Below are 20,873 nucleotides of genomic sequence, written 5' to 3'. Positions count from 1 at the left end.
GCATGAAAAGAGCAATGAACATGTGAGTTTGTGTGCAAGATTAAGTTGCATGGGCAGGATCAGTGTTGAACATTCAATCAATGAAGGTGCTAGCATTCAAGTGGCTAAACATAATGAACCAGTCAAACAAAACAGGGCCTTCCTAAACCGCCTTATTGATGTGACATCCTTGCTTGGCCGGCAGGAGCTGTCATTTAGGGGACATGATGAGAGTAGTGAATCATCCAACAAGGGGAATTATATGGAGTTCAGAGACACATTAGCTAAATATGACTCTGTCCTGTCCACAGGTGTCCTGTCTTGAATAAGAACGTAGGGCAGAAATTACGTATAAATAAATGGACAATTTTTATGATGTAGGCTGAAAATGAGCTTCCCCTCTTTGAAAGTCTAGCAGCCGCCACTGCTATATAGCTAACGTTAACGTTACTGGTGAACTCATTCGTGGGTTAGCCCAGTGCTGTTATCTCTGGTCAAAACAATCATGCTAAAAATAACTTTATGTTGAACGATGTTGTAACCTTATAATGTTAACGTTACCCACCAAGCATTAGCATCAATGTTAGCTACTTGTCAACCAGCACATTGTAGTAACGTTAAGCTGGATCGATATTAAAATTTATCAATAAATAAGGTCTCTGCTGTATTACTGTGTTGCAAAGTGGCATGAAATTAATCACAAAATGACTGTGTGGCAAAAAAGCAGTATTACGGTTACTAGTATTTCTTTCTGTGACATTGAGATGATTTACAATTACTCTCAAATGCATCATCTGGGTGCCTGTGTTTTGACAGAAGTTATGAGTAACTAGAGGGTTCAAGGTTGTATGACACCACTAACATGTGACTAAAGGAAACGTCCCGTGTCAAGAACCAAATAACAGATTTCTCTGGGTTTGAAATTTGTGGAAACATTTGGGATAGTGTAAGAACACAACTCACTATACAGTATATAACATAGGTATGGTTGTTTTTAATGCAGAAATGTTACATATTGTACCTTTAAGAAATGTTATGTTTATTGTTCCTCCCAACTGTTAGATGAAATTTACACCCATGATCTGACATTTTGGCTATAGTGTGGTAGAAGCTGAGCTGACTTGTTCGTGGACAAGGATCTGTGTTTCTACAGCATTTCTAATGTGGACGAGGAGTTGAAGAGTAGTTTAGCTAGTTGAAATACACACATTTAAATGATTGAAATAATGCAGTGGGTGCTAAAAACTTGCAGCTTCTATATCTTTATTTTTCCTCCTTTGACCGGTGATCTAAACACTTGTGGGCTGTAAAAGATAAAACAAATTGACAGGCTGGTACAGTAATGTTAGCTCTATGGATGTATTAAAGTGCTCATATTATGCTTTTTAGCTTTTTTCCTTTCCTTTATTGTGTTATATATTTTTTTGTTCACATTATAGGTTTACAAACTGAAAAAGCCCAAAGTCCACCTGTTATGTCACCTGTTTATGCTTTGCATATACTGACCCCTAGTGGACATTTTAGGTAGAGCTAAGGTGTTCTTAAGTTTTGCTTTCCATTCTCCATTTTATTTTCAGTTGAACAAAGAGCAAGTTACTGTGTGCATGTGAATCAGTGCCTCCTTTCATTTAAGCCTTGGAGATATGTTCGTAAGTAAAGATGCTAAATGTTAGAATGAGTATTTTCATGGTGAAATTAATCTGTGAAAAGAAACGTCAGTTGCTAGGTGAATATATACACTGAATATATATTGCTTCACTTTTCGGCTTAGCAGCTAGCTTGAAGGAGCATTCCTATTGAGGTCTATGCCAAGTTAGCTGTATGTATGTTAATACTTACCTGAGTTACTTACCATGCTGCATACTTATGCTAGATCAGATAATGTTACCATGTGGAGATAAGTTAAAATACATGTACTGGAAAATGCATGGGCATTCAAGTATAATGTTAATTGCATTAAGTATATTACACATACAGTACATGCTTTGTATTGCATCTTTCAGTTTTACAGAAACAGCAATCAATAAAGCCACACATCTTATAAAACACAGTTTATTGGAGTTTCTGTTTGCTATCTGTCTAACCTTGCCCAGACACGCAATCGTGAAGACAGAATACCACTCCAAAGGGACTTACCATCTTCCAGAGAAAACAATGTTCACAAGCTGCTCCAAAGCTCTATTGTAGTCCAGCCTTTACGTCCGTGACAAACGTGCGTCACTTTGTAACACGTTATAATGCTCGTCTATCTGCTAGCATGGCACGCCCTCATACTATGCTTCTGACTGGCTAGTAGTCCTTACCTAGGTACTGTCAGAGCATGCCCTCATACACTGCTTCTGACTGGCTAGTAGTCCTTACCTAGGTACTGTCAGGGCACGCCCTCATACTCTGCTTCTGACTGTAGTGCTGACCTAGGCCTGCACAAGTGCGACTCCCAACAAAGCTAGAATAGAAGTGAGATGCCTCACTCTGTAGCTAAAACAAAGAGCTCAACACACAGGGTGAAAAGAGGAGCTGCAGCATTGTGTAGTACAACAAAATGATGGCGTTTTTTGAAAATTAAACCATGTAAACCTATTCTGGTACAACCTCTAAATACAATTATAAACTTGAAAATGAACACAATATAAGCACTTTAAGAGAATGTTTATTCCCTCCAGTTCTCGGGCCTCGGCGACAGTCACGTGACTGAAAGCTATGAATATAATAGGCCAGGTGTTCGCCAATCAGAGAGCTTGTTCCCATGCTAATTTGCATTGTCTTTCCAACCAGCATCAAGGCCTAAAAGGGTCAAGGAAAGTCTAAATGAAAGGGAAAAGGACATTTTGAACATGCTAACATGCTAACATGCTAACGCACATTTGACGGTATCACCCAGACGTGGCGATCACTAGGGTCAGAAAATAAAAACCTGAGCCCAACTCTTTATTCCTGCTGCAGCAGCCTTTAGATGCGTAGCAGGAAGGGGTGAACCAATCACTGAAGCTATTTGTATCGCTATTTTATAGGAAGCCAGTGGAGTTGTTTTAGGACTGGAGTGATGTGGTGCCAGGATTTGGAGCGGGTGATGAGTCGGGTGGCTGCATTCTGGACCAGTTGGAGTAGTTTGATGTAGGTAGAGCTGATGCCAAGGAGAAGTGAGTTGCAGTATTTCAGTTGGGAGGAGATGAAGGCATCAGCAGCGGGGGGTGTGAGAGAGGGTCTGATTTTGGCAATGTTGCAGAGGTGAAAGAAGGAGGTTTTAATGACATGACGGATGTGGGGCTCAAGGGAGAGGGTGGAATCAAAGATCACACCAAGGTTGCGGGCCTGGGGAGATAATGGTGCTGTCGATGGTGAGAGTGGGGTTATTGATTTTGCTAAGTGTGGATTTTGAGCCTATGAGGAGGAATTCTGTTTTATCGCTGTTGAGTTTGAGGAAGTTGTGTTGCATCCAGGTTTTAATAGCTGACAGACAGGAGTTGATGTGGGAGAGGGGAGGATTGTGGGGGGATTTGATGCTGAGGTAGATCTGGGTGTCATCGGCGTAACAGTGGAAGTCCAGGATGAAGTGGCGGAGTAGCTGACCAAGGGGGAGGACGTAGATGACGAAGAGGAGGGGGCCAAGTACGGAGCCTTGGCGAACACCTTGAGTGACTGTGGCTGTGGCAGAGGTGTGGTTATGGAGAGAGATTAAGTGGGATCTGTTGGAAAGGTAGGAGCAGAGCCAGCTGAGTGCAGTACCTTCAATACCAAGGTCTTTGAGTCTGGTGAGCAGGATGTTATGGCTCACGGTATAGAAGGCTGCACTCAGGTCGAGGAGGATAAGGATGTTGAGGGAACCGGTGTCAGCAGAGGTGAGGAGGTCGTTGAGGACTTTGAGGAGAATGGTTTCTGTGCTGTGGAGGGGGCAAAAACCAGATTGGAGAGGTTCAAATTGGTTATTGGCATGAAGATGGGTTTGGAGTTGTGAGGAGACTATACGTTCCAGGGTTTTAGACAGAAAGGGGAGGTTGGATATTGGGCGGTAGTTGTTGAGGGAGGAGGGATCCAGACCAGGTTTTTTAAGGATTGGGGTGACATTGGCAGTTTTGAAGGCAGAGGGGACAGTTCCAAGGGACAGTGAGGAGTTGAGGAGGTTAGTGAGGTAGGGGCATAGGACGGGGAGGCAGGACTTCAGGAGTGGAGTAGGGAGGGGGTCAAGGGAGCAGGTAGTTGGTTTGGAAGAGCTGATGAGTTTAGAGATTTCAGGAGGGGTCCAAGTCAAACTGGGAGAGGAGGAGGTGTCGGGAGGTCAGGAGGGATGGGGAGAAGAGGGGCTGTGGTAGGTGCTGGAGTAGATACAGGGAGGTCAGACACAGGGGATAGAGATTGGTAAATTATGTTGATTTTGTCAGCGAAAAAGTGGAGGAATGAGTTGCAGAGATCCAGAGTAGAGGTAGGGAGGGTGTTGGTCCGAGGCTTGATGAGGTTGTTCATTGTGGAGAAGAGGGTTCTGGGGTTTTGACAGGGGTTGGTGAGGATGGTAGGCAGATTTGGCAGCAATGAGGGTGTCTTTGTAGGCAGGGTGGAGTTTATAGGCTTCATGGTGGACTGTGAGAGATGATTTTTTTGTCAGACGTTCAAGTTGGCAGCCAGTTTGTTTAATTTTTCCGGAGTGCAGGTGTGTAACAGGGTGAAGAGGTCAGAGAGATGGTGGGGATCGAATGATTTAAGGTTGCGGAAGGTGATTTCTCTGGAGGAGGCGGGGGCGTGGGGTTAGAGAAGGGATGGTGAACCGTATCAGTTTGTGATTAGAGAGGGGAAAGAGGCATGGATGGAGGTCGAGCACCGGTGGTTAGTGGAGCAGACCACGTCGAGGATATGTCCTTTTTCATGGGTGGGGAATATGACATGTTGGTTGAGAGTAAAGTTGTCCAGTAAAATGGTGAATTCTGATGAGAGCTCGCAGGTGGGGATGTCCATGTAGATTTTTAAGTCACCGAGTAGCAGTAGACGTGGAGAGAGAGATGATGCTAGTGTGAGGAGTTCAGTAAAATCAGAGAGGAAGGAGGGATTTGGTTTAGGTGGCCGGTAAATGAGGATGACTGTCATGGAGGAAAGGGCTTTGAAGGTGAGATATTCAAACAATGATACTGAGGAGAGGGTGAATTCTGTGATCCGGAAGTTCTGATTGAAAATAACAGCGAGGCCACCTCCATGGCGGGAGGGGCAGGGTTTTCAGATGTAGTTGTAGCCAGGGGGGGGGGATGCTTGGTTGAGGGAGAAGAAGTTGTTGGGTTGTTGCCAGGTTTTGGTGCTTCTGAAAACTTTACACACTTAAGTGTTTTATTTTGCTTTCCACACAAATATTCATATATGTCAGATCTCAGATGTTGTTCCTGGAATTTGCTGGAGCCACTGTCCCAGTTTGGGGTTATTTTTGCAATTACTTAGTATTGCTACATCTATCACAACTGCTTTCTTCTGCGGTTTGTTGACCACCACGATGTCCGGTTGGTTAGCCATCAACAGTCTGGATCTGGAAGTCTCACAGGATCTAAGCTCTGTCATTCTCAGCCACCTTTGGAAATGCCTCCCACTTTGACTTCTGAACTTCTAGCCTATACTTGGCACAGATGTTTCTGTACACTATGCCAGCCACTTTTATGGCATTTCATGTATGCCATACCTGCCTGCATCTTACCCCCCGCTGTTATGTGCTGGACTTTCTCAGGGGCATCTTTACACAACCTGTACCTAGGCCGATCTTGTGCTTAGCGCCTGTTCTTATGTTGCTGTGGTTAGTGCAAGACACTAAACCCCGAATTGCTTCTGATGCTGCGCCCTTGGTGTGTTAATGTGTATACATGTTTATCTGATAAGCAGGTGGCATCTTGTATGGCAGCCTCGGCCACCAATGTGTGTGAGTGGTTCCTGAAGTGTGTAAAGCGCTTTGAGTAGTCGTTCAGATTAGAAAATATAAATGCAATCCATTTAATTCTGTGCCAGAATTTAATTTAATTACATGGCCAAAACTATGCAGACAAATTAAACTTACACCCAGCCTGATGCTAATTAATCTTTTATTGAGCCTTCTGGTTAATGTGCTCTGTACTCAGCCAAAGATCTTTTGTGAGGGAAAATAAACATCACTCTGTAACATCACTCTACGGCTGCGACTTCAACTTCTATGCATATTATATCAATCAAGCTAAGCAACTTAATAGTTATGCATTTGTAAAGAAAATACATAGGCTACACCTATCAAAGTGTCACATATATTTCATCAATATTTCATAATCTCTGTTGCATGCAAGGTGGCCACTAACAACTGCTGTGTCTCTGGCTGCTGAGCAAAAAAAAGGTGAAAATCTATTTGATATGGGACAAGAAAGGATTCAGATTTAATAACACCCTATCAAACCCCAACCCTAGCTACATACATATTTCAATATAGTATTCAGCATCAATACTCAGCCCTAGCCCAAACCATAGAAAACAGCGCTAGGCAAGTATGTTAAAAGGATGCCCACATACTTTAAGCCCTATGACATATTTCTCTATCGATATGACCTTATTCTCTCTGCAGGCTTGCTATATGTGGTAGCTCATTCAGACAAAGCACTGAAGACCCCAGAGACTTGCCATCTCTCTCACTCTGTCAGACAGATAAAAAGAAGAAAAAAAAAGAGAGAAAGAGGAAGCAAACAACAGTGAAGATAGAGACCGAGCAAAGAAAAGAGGTTAGAGATGGAGAGAGGGAGAGGTAGTGTAAAAGGCAGAGTTCAAGCCAGTGGAGGTTCATTCTTCCTGTCTCACACATTCAGGCCTCACCTACAGCTGAGGCTCCCTGCAGCAAGGTCCTTTCACAACTTACACTCCCAGATTTACTCCCCACTGCCAGGAATTTACTGCCAAGTCCAATAATTACTTTGCAGACTGTGGTCGCTATTGTATTATGGGAGCGTATTCACATATACAGTCTCCAGTGACTGTGACCCTGAGTCAAAATTGTCAATTTAAATCATAATTAATAATGTCACTACTGCAGCATTTCAATCCTGTGAGTCAAATTCATTAAAAATTCTCCAAGAACTCCTGGACTATATTGTCTTCCGGAAGTAATCAACTTTGGACAGGCCTCAGTAATTCATTATTATAGTACCTCCAGAAGAAAAAGAGGACGGAAGGGTGACTTTATCCACAGGACATTTGTTTCTTCAGACTTTCTGGGACAATTCTGGATGTTTGATATTAAGACATGGTGTACAGCAAACAATTAAAACAATGCTGTTGTTTATTCTTTCTATATTTTGTAATTCCAACAGTGTAAACATATGTTTTTCTTGTAGTGTCATTTTTTTTAAATTCTAGACATTGATCAAGGTGTTATTTTTTTTATATGGATTAAATTAGTGGCGAACATATGAAAGATTCTTATTGGAATCAACCTAATATTGGTAGTTTGTACAAGACGACAATAAGTAAGAAGTCAAATACTTTTATGTCAAGTATGCGCCTTTGTAGATACACATGTTCCAGAAATCAGCTACTTTTTACTTGAATAAAACCTGAGTTTAATATGACGAAAGTGGTGAAAACGTGGTCGTAAACAATGCTGTATATACTGTATCTCAAGAGTCGAGAACAATGCCATCAATGTGTGTAATGTTTTAATTGTAGCATACTAAGGCCTTATGTTATGTATTCCTGCATTGTTACTGGTGTTATTGTGTTTTATATTTTGTTCCCCTGTGTGTGTTGAAATGAGAGACTCTGGAGTGGTTACCTTGCACGGCAGCTGGATTCTCACGATATCACTCGAGAAACGCAGGGATCACATATCACACGAAAATCCATATGGTCAGGCTTCAAGTAATAAGTCTCATTCGAGATAAACTGCGCCTTGCCTGTAAAGTGGACGAGAGCAGGCGGCAGCAGCCGGGGGTTATGACAAAAATCCGCTGTCAAGTCAGACAGTTTTACAGCCGTTTCCAGCAGCCTTCAGGCTGAACAGGAAGTCACAGAAACACTAACATCCTGTTAAGTCCGATTCCGATTTAATAAAATGTTATCAGACCCATATATCAGCTTGTACACAGTCTCCAGTTGTTTTTATTATGACAGAGTAGCTGTCAAAATGCTCTACATGCGATCTGTTGCTGATTTTAATTAACAACACACTGTAGATGATCTGTAATCTGAACAGATTTAGTCTCTCTGACTTCTAAATGTAACTATCAGCCACACAACATGTGGTTTGTACAGAATAAGCCTTTAAATCAGACAAATAGCCGTTAAAATCCCTCCAATTCAAAATCAATAAAAAGTTTATATACAATGTCGTCGATTCTGAACCAATCAGCTGTTCGATCATCTGAAGACAGGTGTTTCCCAGCATGCTCTGGGTCAGCAACTGCGCTGCCTGCGTCCGCCTTGATTTCGTGAGGTTATCGTTTGTGTGCATGACGTCAGAGCAAGTAGAGATCAAGTCAGACATGTTTCCTGTCACTCTGGTCAAAAATCATCTGGCCAAAGGACTACAGTTGAAAATTAGCCGGCTGGCTAACACTGGCACATTTACAGAAATGCTGATTAATGTGTGTTGTCCTTTATAAAATAAAGAATAAAGAATAAAAGAATAAATCTAACCGGCATGCAGTGGGTGGCGATCGCCAGTGATCGATTCTGCACTGACCTGGCTCATCTTGAACGAGACTAATAATTAATTGCATGTTTTATCACATGATTAAAATTCTATTATTTTGCATTTCAGAACTCTTTTTAAGTACATATTAACAATGGAAATCAATTGTTACCAGTGTATCTTGATTGGGAATCAAATGAATGCAAAGAAAGTTACTTTATGAACTTGACTTTAAGATTTGTATTAGTTTATTATTTATTTATTGTAAACAAAGGAAGAAAAAAAAGAAGGGTACTTAACAACAGTCAGGAACTTGTTTATTGTTAAGGCCATGGTCAAAATTAAAGATTTAATAATAATGTAATAACTATAACAATTATTATTTCACCAGTAAATTGCTGTTGAACGACAAAAACAACCACCAGATGGGAAAATGGTATTTTACAATTACTGTGAATGCACCACGAGGCTACCTGTTTTAAGTGAACGCATTGTCTGTGTTGTTTTATTCCGAAAACGGCAGCTGCAAGTGAATGCACCGTCTGGGTTATTCCAACAACAGCAGCTGCTGCACTGCAGAGCAGACTGTTATACATATATATTAGGTCCCGGGGGTTGGAATCCTCTACAGTGAAATACAGTCACACTTTACACTGTTTAACGCAACCCAGTCTCACGTCAGTTCGTGATGGAATTACGAAATTAAATCTATTGTGAGATTTAAAAAGATTTACGTGTTGGGGTCACGTTTTTTATACTAATGTATTTCAATGAGAATCTTGACAGCACAAAACTTTCTGCCACTCGGCTGCAGCAGAGAAGCTTGATGCAGCTTTGATATTATTGGTACTTTTTTTTTTTTTTTAACATTTATTCACCAGATCTTATCACGGTTTATATGTATTTCTTTTAATGTTATTATTTCGGTCTATTTCGGCCAGGGAAGCTGGATTGCTTTGTTGTTTATTGATATTTTTAAAACTATAACGCTTCATCTTTCAACAAGTATTTAGCTGTTATCATGGTATGCATTTCTTTATTTTAATAATATTATTTCGGTCTTATTACCGGTGTAATATTACAGTAAATAAGACAGAACAGTAGGCTACGATATGAGCCGAGCTGCATTCAAAGCCAATGTCCCACGATGCAATGCGGGCATTCATTCACAGAATCAGACAGCGATCAGCGGGTCTATAACGCCAGTATTGCTTCAATGTCAGTAAGGGATAATGTAGAGCGTTGTTATAGCGAATACAACAACGACGGGGTGATCAGGACCCCGACGCCAATCTTCTTCTAGCGGATTTATTGATAGCTCTCCTACAGAGGGAACAGAACTGCGTCCATGGCAACGCTCTGCTATGCATGGCAACGGTGTGTTATACTTAGCAACGGTCTGTTATCAAGAAAATAACAGACCGCATTGTACATTAGAATATAAGCAAGCCATGTAATAAATATATATAATCAGTAGTTTTGTCACCAGCAACAACACGTTGCTCAGTTTTGTTCCAGTAAGTTATGCATCGTAATAACGTTTAAAAAAAATCAGTTGAAGACTCCGGAAGTGATGTCGTAATTACCGCTCGGCGGATAGAAAAGATACAAATACATAATATTCGTAATATTGATGTTTTTGTCTAACGTTGTATTTGAGGAGTTAAACAATAAAGATAGCATCAATAATAAAATACAGTTTCATGTATTTGTCTCATGTATTGTGTGCTCGGCCGGCTGGAATGAAGCCCACTCACGGCAGAAAGCAGAAAGAGGAGCTGAACACATCCTCCCACCCACCCCGGAAGAACTACAAGTGCTCAAGCTTTGTAACAGATTCTGGGCCGCGGCTATAGTGGGAGTTGAAGCTTTTAAATATATTGGTATATTTCTCATAAGTAGAAGTTGTTAGTGTAGAATTGTGGATACACCCTGGGGTTTTTGGGGATGGGGAACACACTGGTGTCATCCGATTTTAAAAATAGAATAGTTAAATAGGTGAAAATAGCTTATTACCATATTTGACAGTGCTTACAGTGGATAAACTTTGGAGACCATATCTTCATGATAGCTGAGGTCCAGAGCTTTTTATAACAGCTGGGTTTATGTGTGTAGCACCTAAATGTCATATATATATATATATATATATATATATGACAGAAAATACGGAAAAGCATAATAGTTCTCCTTTAATGTGTTTTCATTGTGTTAAGGTAAGTTCATACCACCTGTGTTTACTGCGAATTCGGTGGTGTGATTACATACAAGAGGCAATGCAAAGATGTAAATTTGCTGTGGGACCTAAATTATGTCAATGGTGCAAAGCAAATGAGGTGAAATTTGCATAGTAGTGAGTGGAAATATTTCAACTTGATTGAGAAGTGTGTGTGGTGTTGTGTTGCAAAAGCCTATCATTGTTTTTTATACATACACAACTTGTTATGAGTTTCACATTAAGCAGAAAGTCAGCGGACACTGAGTGAGGTTATCAAAAACGGTGCATTGTTAAATAAACTCCATGTGTCGCCAGATGTTTCAAATTTGACGTGTTACCTCCCATGACATTGGTTTAAGGAATCTGTTGCATGTCGCAGAGTCTGCATCCTTAAACGTGAAATGCAGCAAAACCTTGGAGCATTTTGCCTTTGGCATCTTCATTGATCCTCTCACTATCAGTTCTGATCAACAAGTGTGCTGAGTAGACTGACGTCACGCAAGCTGACGGCGGAACACCAGGGGGCGGTAAAAAAAAGTCAAGCACCGAAATGAGGCACTGAAATTTTTTTTCTTATTGGGTCTAGTTACTACCGTTTACGTCAGAACCCAACCCCAACCCTACTCCTGATGTCCTGACGTTGCATCAGAAATGGAGGAACAAATCATTGTAGCTGTCTGTGAGCACCCAGAGCTCTACAGTACTATCTGTACAACAACCAATCTGTCCTTCTTTACTACTTATTTGTAATACCTACAGTATCTTCCTAATCTGTTTATTTTGTACTCGTACTAGGGCTGCACGATATGAGGAAACTATGCGATAGGCTATAACGTTGTTGAATACTGCGATAACGATATAACTTGCGTTAAGCAGATGTTGGATATGTGATTTCAGCTGACGCAGAAACTCTCTGGGTGTCTTTCGCAGTGTGTCGCAGCCTTTCGCGATGTGTTTGGTGCACCAGTTGATATTCCGACAACGATATAAAATTCATTCATTCACCTCATTATTTGTACAGAGGCCAGAGAAAAAGGAGCTTTCTTGGGGAAATGTAAGTGGGGAAGTTGGACTACAGGTTAAGTTCTGTAATGATGTGTTGGTTGTTGTGTTGATGGAGCAGCTACAATGTTGACATAGCCATGATCAATTTTAACTTAATTCAGAAAACAAGCATTTTAAAAGTTGTTGCTTGTCAACTTACTGACAGACCCGACAAAGTATGAATTCAGACTTTTTACAAATCGGCATCATGATGTTGTTATTTCGGCAGACCTTTTATCCGTTTACTTTAGTGGTCCCCTAATATTGTATCTGAAGTCATAATTCAGCCATGGTTCAGAATTACAGCCACTAGAGCCAGTCCCACAATGAGCTTTCCTTAGTATGTGCCATTTCTGTGTCTGTGGCTATTGAGGAGGAGAGAGGGGGTGCAAGGTGGAGGTTGGGTGTGTGGCCTTGACCAACTGCCACTTTGCTCGTTTGAAAGCCATGATGTCTCTCTTTCTCATGGACAGGTCAAATTCTCTGGGCGGGCAAAGCAGAGAAAGGGGAGGTAACCTTGCTCCTTATGACCTCATAAGGAGAAGATTCCTGATTGGTCCATCTGAGCTTTCATTTTCTCAAAAGCAGAGCAGGATACCCAGGGCTCGGTTTACACCTATCGCCATTTCTAGCCACTGCGGGACCATAGGCAGGCTGGGGGAACTCATATTAATGTTAAAAAATCTCATAAAGTGAAATTTTCATGCCATGGGACCTTTAAAAATCATTAAAATCTGTACCTCAAGTAGTGATGATGATAGAAATGATACCAATATGATCCTGCAATCAAGGTCACGCGATTAAAGAAACGTGAATATTTCCAACACCTCTGGTGAAAGCACTTAAGGATCTTAGAGATAGTTAGAGATCTGTGCTTACCTTGAAAGCTTCCAACTGACAGGTAAAGCCAGGTGAGTGCTGGGATGAAGAGCAAAGCGAGAGAGGCAGCCAGGAACTTCCTGCGCCCACGACAAATTCCCAGCATCCTCTTGACTGAAGTAATGGAAAGAGAGGTAAAGTGACCTCTATGTGGGTAACAGCTGTTGTCCAGGCTGATTCATGGCACTGGATCAGAAGGGAGAGATGGAAAAACTAGTTAAACAAGGTGCAGACATTTCACATCCTGTATGGAAAGGATTACAGCTGAGCATATGGCTTCTGTTATATGGCGAGTTGACAAAGTTAAATACATCTTACCGCCTGCGCCAAAAGACACGATTTATAAAAAATAAAAATAAAATGGTATGTATGAATAAATTTTCAGAATACTGAAAAAATAGGAAAACGCTATTACAATCATCTATAGTTTGTATTTGCACCAAATCTGGTAAGTCTGGAGAACATTAAGGGTTGGGACACCAGATTATTTTTTTTGTGTCAAAATCAGGGTGCGAACTACGGGGGAGCTAGGGGGAGCTCGGCTCCCCTTAATAAGACATGGGCTCCCCTGAAAATGTGATTTGTGAAATTTTGGGGGGTCTCTAAAAATATTGACAATGTGTCATTTTGACGTGCAATTTCAGTTTTGTGTAATGTGATCATTGTTGATTATCATGTGTACTATTGCAAAAATATCATTAATTCATGCGTGTCGGCGATTTGAACCTAATTCACTTCAATAAAGATAAGTATACATGCTATTCTTGTTATGAGCATCAAGGTGTGGCAAATTCAACTCATGTTTAGCACATGTTCACTTAAGGATTCGTAGAAAAAATATAAACGTTGGAGGCCTAATCGGCGCACAAAGTCCTTGAAATCCATTCTGCAGTAAGCATCATATAGATACGGCAAAAAGAAAACAAGGCAGTTTAATTCATTTTGGTTTTACTAAGAAATTGTGTAGCGATGACGTTAATAGCACAACTAATTCACCTGTTGCAAGCCCTGTTAGCACACCTCCCACCGGGGTGACAACACAAGAAGAAGCTGAAGAAATAAAGTCCTCTCTGGCTGAAGATGATCCTAACCCCTCTTGCTCCTCTCTCTCCCGTTAAATTGGAACAACCAGCAGTGGAGAGACTGGAAGAGCCCGTATACATGGCTGTTTGTTAAGGATGGAAGCTTGGGGTGCGTCGCTAAGGTCTAATTGGACGGAGGAATTATGGTATTCTTCAATAGCCTGAGTAACTTTAACCATTGTTCATGTGAAATCTCAAAAACAGCCTGATGCTTTGTTTATAGACTATTTGTGGCTGGCTGTTTGCTATTTGACCAATCTACTCCTGTCGATAAAGTATTATAGGGTAAATCCTGTAGTGCATACACTTGTAGCTGTTATGTATCTTTGTAAGTCATTGTAAGTCGCAAGCGCACGACCCCCGGAAAGAAAGTGGGCTCCCCCGAAGGCCACGGTATAGTTCGAACACTGGTCAAAATGACAATGTACAAACAAAGACCAAGTTGCAGCTAGTAAGCAAAGTACAATTAAAAAACTGTTTTGTTCTGGCTTAGTTCCAAAGCATATCTTGACACCAGTTTGTTATCTCTTAGTCGAAAAACCAGAGACTAGTTCGCAAAAGTGAGCTTCACATATATCGTGGCCTATACCAGTGACTTCTGCTCTAAGGAATGAACATAATGCATTTGAAACTTGAAAGGGGCTAGCAAGATATCAACCAAAACGTTGTCCTTATTACCTTGTTACGGTTTACATTTTTTAGTGGTTGGCGTCTTTCTCTAATACTCTTACCAATGTATACATTTGCACCTTTAAGGTTTGGGATGCGATGCTCTTTAGCTAAAATTTGATGAAAAAAGTTGATAAATTAAAAATATGAACTAGCCCTTCAAAGGTTTTACCTCTCACTTCATGTGTTAATACTTTTATGAAAGTATCAGCTAAAAACGGGGCTACAAATGAAATCTCTGTGAGAGCCCAGCATAATCCTAGCTAACTATTACGTAGCTGCATGCTAACACGACATAGCTGTAATCTTGGCCAATGCTGGTCATTTCTTCCCAAATTCCGGTCACTTTACTGCTGGGACATGTCCGGTTGTGTAGTATTTGGTTTAGAAGCCTTTATTGATGATACCGCAGCAGAGTATATAGTAGGACTTTGTACCGGGAAAAATCACCAATAAAGCATCTTGCAGACATTACATTGCAGCACACAGCAGTGGTGGCTGGAAGAGCTGTCATCCCGTCTTTGAAAGGACACTTTCGTACGTTTACACGTCATTGCGTTATTAGTCAAGACAAAGTAAAAACATTAACATAAACATTAACATAAAAAACACAACAACGACGAAAATTAACAGTTTTGGATGTTTTTGACGACAAGCATTCAATGGTAGCATGCGGTAGCAGCATTCTACAATAACCGGAAGTTTACATCCATCCTGAGATTTAACCAGAAACACGGCATGCTCGCCTATTAATAAGTAGCAATAACAAAGCTGGAACTAACGTATTCCTTCAATTACTGGGGGAACAAGTGCTTTGGTGCCTCTGGCTTTTCAAGCTATTGTGCAGTGTTTTTGCCTTTTTCTGTTGTTTTGTTGTGAAATAGGAATAGCTAAGACTTAGCTACTGTAAGCTATTTTATTAAGTTTCCTTTAAGCAAAAAACACATATATGTCTAGTGCTTTTATTGTGAAAGGCAAGAACAGAAAGAGTGTCTCTGCCATTGAACGAGCCTGTCCCTGAGCAGCGACACTCACTCACAAGATTACATTTATTTTCCACTTTCCCGATCAGACAACCGCATGAGGCATGCCACTTGACCTAACACAGAGTTTACTTGCCCCAGGCAAGTGGGCAAGCATTAATGTTGAGCCCTGATGACCAATCAAATGATAAAGTCTCCATGGAGCCAACTTATCTAGCTCATTAAACCATTCATACTGAATTTATATTAAAAACTCAAATAATGACTGCAAGCACAAAGCAACCTTTTTTACCTGCCAATTTGAAGAGATTCATGTTGCTTAAATCAGGCAGTCAAATCCTAATCTGACTTTGATGACCTAAACTAATTTGTCAATTTCCGGTGCTATGCAAGGCAGAGAGTATCATATTAAATGATATTAGTCAAAATCCTCTTTCCGTTACAACCACATTTGTCCAATTAACCTTTTGACCTCACTCAATTTTTAATCTTCACCAGTGACTGCCCAGTGATAAAACATAATACCGCTGGCTGACACTGTGGAGGCTGGCACATACACAAGCCAGGATTCCAAAAACCATACTGTCACCCAGTAGTATGCAGTAGAGGGAGCAGGTTTCAAGCATGGAAAAGTATTTATAGTCCTCTCATCGTTTTTTATTGTGGCCTGGGCAATGTGAAGCGTGTAGAGTGAGATGGGGTTAAATGAGGCTAAAGGAGATTAAACAAGACTCTCAAGTATGACAACCTCCGCTTTAATAGGCGGACTATGAATCATTTCAGCGGCTCCTTTGACCTTTGTGTGATGTTAGCTCTCCACTGGATTTTGAGATTTACACTGCAAATGCTACACTGAAGACATCACCAAAGTCAAGTGAGGTGTCATGCCACTGAGCAAGCAGATCGAGTCATGCAGGGATGCAGAGGAAAAAAGGCATTATGTTGCAAGAAAGCAGAATGAGGGCAATGTCCTTTGTTTCATCAAAAGTAGGTGCCATGATATGTGAAAAATATGATAAATAACCAGGTGATATGTGAAAATTATGTTCACTTTTCCATTAAATTTTAAATTTGGTACACTTGTACAGTTCGGGAGCTGATCAATTTTCGAAATGGAGCCATCGTAGAAACGCCATGTGGCGGCCATTTTGCTTTCCGCCATGACCAGACCAATTATAACACGGAATAGGTGATGTCTACCCATATGTTTTAATGGTAAAGGATTACAATGATACTATATACAACATTGTAAACTGTTCAGGTAAATAGTTAATGGTGCGTACAGTGACGTGAGAACTGTGACAATCACAGTATCTTAAATGATCTAGGTTGAGTTGTCCACAATGGCTACTGCACTACTGTACTCCCTGTTTTACGAAAATGTATGGCTAATTGCAAATTTGGTAAGACTGTGTGTCGGAGTTCAGTGGCCGGTGCTGTCTGTGTTGCTGCCTCGCCGCCTCGTCACGGCTGGCAGCCCACAGCACTCCATACCCGCGCAAAGTCACAGTTTTTTCGTTTTTTTGAACCAAACGCCGCTGCCCTGACAGAGCTCCAGGGCCTGCAGCTCCCCTCTTCCAGCTAGCTAGCTAAATGGCCCGTGTGTAAGAGTGAGAGCGTGGTCAGCAAGCTTGTTACACCAGCAATCTCTTACCACATGTTACACACGTGTCACACCACTTATACAACATCTACCTAAATGTATTATAAAGCTAACAACGGTGTCCGATTTCAAGTTAATGAATATTTGTGAAGATTAGGGATTTTGTTAGCTGCGACTGTCCTTTCAATCCTAGCTATGTGTAGCTACAAATCACGGATAGCTTTATTTTTGGTCGTAATTCAAGTATATTTACAGTTTGAATTTCGTCACGCCACTTATACAACATAAAAGGTATTATAAAGGTATTATAAAGGTATTATAAAGCTAACAACGGTGTCCAATTTCAAGTTAATGAATATTTGTGAAGATTAGGGATTTTGTTAGCTGCGACTGTCCTTTCAATCCTAGCTATGTGTAGCTACAAATCACGGATAGCTTCATTTTCGGCGTAATTCGAGTATATTTACAGTTTGAATTTCGTCATGCCACTTATATAACATCTACCTAAATGTTTTGGAAAGCTAACTATGGTGTCCAATTTCAAGTTAATGAATATTGGTGAATTTCAGAGCAATTCTAAGAGGAGGCTAGCTAGCTCTCATTGATAGAGCTAGCTACATCCAGCCACAGGCTCTATCAATGAGACTCGCGGACAAGCAGCGTTTATTTCCCCAATCGTTCGTTTAAATAACTCAACACATTATAACTACACACATTAAAAGATTAACTGGAACCTGTGGTAAGAGATTGCTGGCGTTACAAGCTCGCTGACCGCACTCTCACTCACATACACCGGGCATTTAGCTAGCAGGAAGAGGGGAGTTGCAGGCCCTGGAGCTCTGTCAGAGCAGCGACATTTGGTAGTCCATTAGCCCAAAAAAAGGGTGACTTTGCGCAGGTATGGAGTGCTGTGGGCTGCCAGACGTAACGGAGCTCAATCAAGCTCACAGCAGGCCGGGGTCTGTGAAGGAAGGCAGGCCAGGCGGCGGGCAACAACACAGGCAGCACCAGCCGCTGAACTCCGACACACAGTCGGACAAAATTTGCAATTAGCCATCCATTTTCATAAAGCGGCCCATATTTGAGCTTTACATAGTTGATTTCTCGCATAAAAAAGTTTCAGAAGTGAATTTTGTAATGGAATAGCAGAGACCTAGATTCAGAACAATACCTGATTTTAGGTCAGCTGTGTAGCCTATGTAAATGTTGGGGCGTGACCTTTCTCTTAATACACCCATGGGCGTGACAAAGGTACAGGTCTTGTGATGCACTACCTTTGTTGAGATTCACCCGTTTTCAGCGGCAGTTTCAAAATATGAGATTTTCATAGTAAAGGGGTGTCAATGGGATTTTGAGCTTCTATGTATGTCCTATTTACCCACCGAGCTGTCGTTATTCAACTATGACAGGGTAAAATCGGTTTTGCATTCTATCACCCCTTTAAGGAAGTAGAGGACCTGGTGTCTGTTATCTAAAAAGCTAAAGTCAGTTTAAAAGGTGAAGTGAAGATAACTTTCGGTTGGCACCTGTGTTTTTCAGATTATAAGATCTATCAGATAAAATATTATGTAATAGCGGTTTGAAAAAAATAACACAATTAAAACTAGATTACATGAAGTGTTGAATAATATAATGATTTGGTGCCCCCAGGCAAACAGTGCCATGCTTTTATTTTTCACCCTTTCTCTAACTAAGAATGTTGTTATTGGCAGTGGTAGAAGAAGAACTCAAAATGCAAAAGAAGTAAAACTATTAACTATTAATAGTAAAACTATTGATACTGCACAGTGCAGTCCTGCATTCAAATGTTCACTTAAAGGACAATTCTGGCACAAAATGAACCTAGGGGTTAATAATACATGGGTACCGAGTTGACTGTTCTCTGGGATATGTTTTCATGCAAATCGAATGTGACCAGTTTTAGGGAAAACCGCTAATAAGCTAATAACGCTAATCATCTGGGCCACGCAAAAGTAAAAAGTAATCACTATTTCTATACCACTAACAAGGCTCAAAATAGCACCACCCTTCCACGGTAGCATAATGAGGGTCCCTACATGTAAATTGAAGCATTGAGAACTTTGTAAGTCAGGGCTCCAGACTAACTTTTTGCCTTGGTTGCACTGATGCGCCGAACTTTTTTATTTAGGTACACCAGCACAAAATTTAAGTGCTCCCAAATTTTTCCTTGCGTCGCCGTTAACGCTGAATGGCGATGCACAATATATAGCTCTGTTCTCAGTTTTAAGTCAAAAAAAACTTTTCACAAGCTCTTTTATTAAAACAGATTGTGATTAAAATAAAATGCAAAGACAGAGTTTCCTTTACCAGTTTGAAAATATACAGCTGCAACACGTAACAACATGTAAATGAAAGTTATCTGAAATAAATAGCCTAGGACAGTGTTTTTCAACCTTTTTTGAGCCACGGCACATTTTTTACATTCAAAAAATCCCATGGCACACCACCAACCAAAAATGTTACAAAATGACACATTGTAGCCTAATAAGATCAGAATCTGCATTTTTCATTTATAAAAATGTATCCATTGCTTTTGCAGGCTTACATCAATGATCTTGGCCCTACACACACCGTAAATCAACGTGCTAACCAAATATTTCTATTACTAATAAATACTTTGATAATAGATGCATAAATTCCAATGTGCTGTTTCAAATTCAGTGTCACTTTTGAAGATGCAACATATAAGGTAAACTCACAGCCCCATTGCTGTCAGCAAACTCTGTCTGCATTAAGTTATTAAAAACTGTAACCACACTTAAAACCACTTTATCTGCATTTCCGTGACTCACTGTGACTTCAACAAAACTGCAGAGCCGACGTAGTTTGCACGGTCTGCAGCTCTGCGTGTGTGCGAGTGTGTGTGTTTGTGTCAGAGCTCCGCTCCCTGTCAATTTTGACAGATAAGCTGGCGCTTACGCGCTCTCAAGTACCGAAGTTTCAATGTTTAACGTGTAAAAAAAGGTGGAAAATTTACTGGTCGCACATGTGAGACTGGATGTAAAATTCAGTGGCACACTCTCGAATTTTGGTCAGTCAGGAGCCCTGCTGGCAGTAATTCTATTGTCTTAAATCAACGAGGTCATTATTGCGCTATACTGTCACCTACTGATACAGAATAGTATTTAATTTCTCTGCCAGTCATCATATTGCAGGCACAGATGCGCAACAATGGCAAATTATTTGCAGTAACTCAATAAAAAAAAAGTTGTTGGACAAATTAAGTAAAATCTGATAATTTCTCACGGCACACAGGGCGATCTCTCACGGCACACTAGTGTGCCGCGGCACAGTGGTTGAAAATCACTGGCCTAGGATATATATAGGGCTGCACAATTATGGCCAAAATGATAATCATGATTATTTTGATCAATATTGAGATCACAATTAATTTTCACATAGGCTAATTATAACTGATTTCACATCCATATTGTGCTTGATTCCTCCTTTGTTGAAGGATACTATGAAGCAGTATGCCATTTCAGCTGTTGTTGGACCGCTTTCCACACATGCGCATTTGTCGTGAAAAGATACAGGCAACGCAATTTTCTGTTCACATTAACGGCGCACATTAAAATCCAGTGCCAATATGGCAACGGTGCCCGGTATCTACCGGACGCAATAGCAACGCGGATTACGGTGCCACTTAAATGTCTGTGTTGCGCTCTGCACACACTGCAAACACTAATAACACGTTACACAGCAAGTAACGTTAGCCTACCATTAGGGGTACTCCCTATTGCACGTTCTGTCAACCTGAACAAAGTGGAACTTTCTTGCACATGGT

At 40.9% G+C, this 20,873-nt stretch overlaps 1 protein-coding gene across 1 annotated transcript in view; it reads right to left on the bottom strand.

Annotated features, from left to right (window-relative positions):
- The window catches only part of large1 (LARGE xylosyl- and glucuronyltransferase 1), a 253,489-nt gene that overhangs the window by 201,613 nt on the left and 31,003 nt on the right, over positions 1-20,873 (bottom strand). Inside the window, exon 2 of the mRNA XM_028570704.1 lies at positions 12,729-12,914. Within this exon, the coding sequence (XP_028426505.1) occupies positions 12,729-12,834 (106 nt within the window). The 5' untranslated portion in view covers positions 12,835-12,914. The remainder of the gene's footprint in view (positions 1-12,728; positions 12,915-20,873) is intronic.

Source organism: Perca flavescens, chromosome 23 (genome assembly GCF_004354835.1).
Source record: "Perca flavescens isolate YP-PL-M2 chromosome 23, PFLA_1.0, whole genome shotgun sequence".
NCBI classification, from domain to species: domain Eukaryota; kingdom Metazoa; phylum Chordata; class Actinopteri; order Perciformes; family Percidae; genus Perca; species Perca flavescens.
The sequence above is the reverse complement of the archived record's forward strand: the minus strand, read 5'-3'. Positions and strand labels throughout refer to the sequence as shown.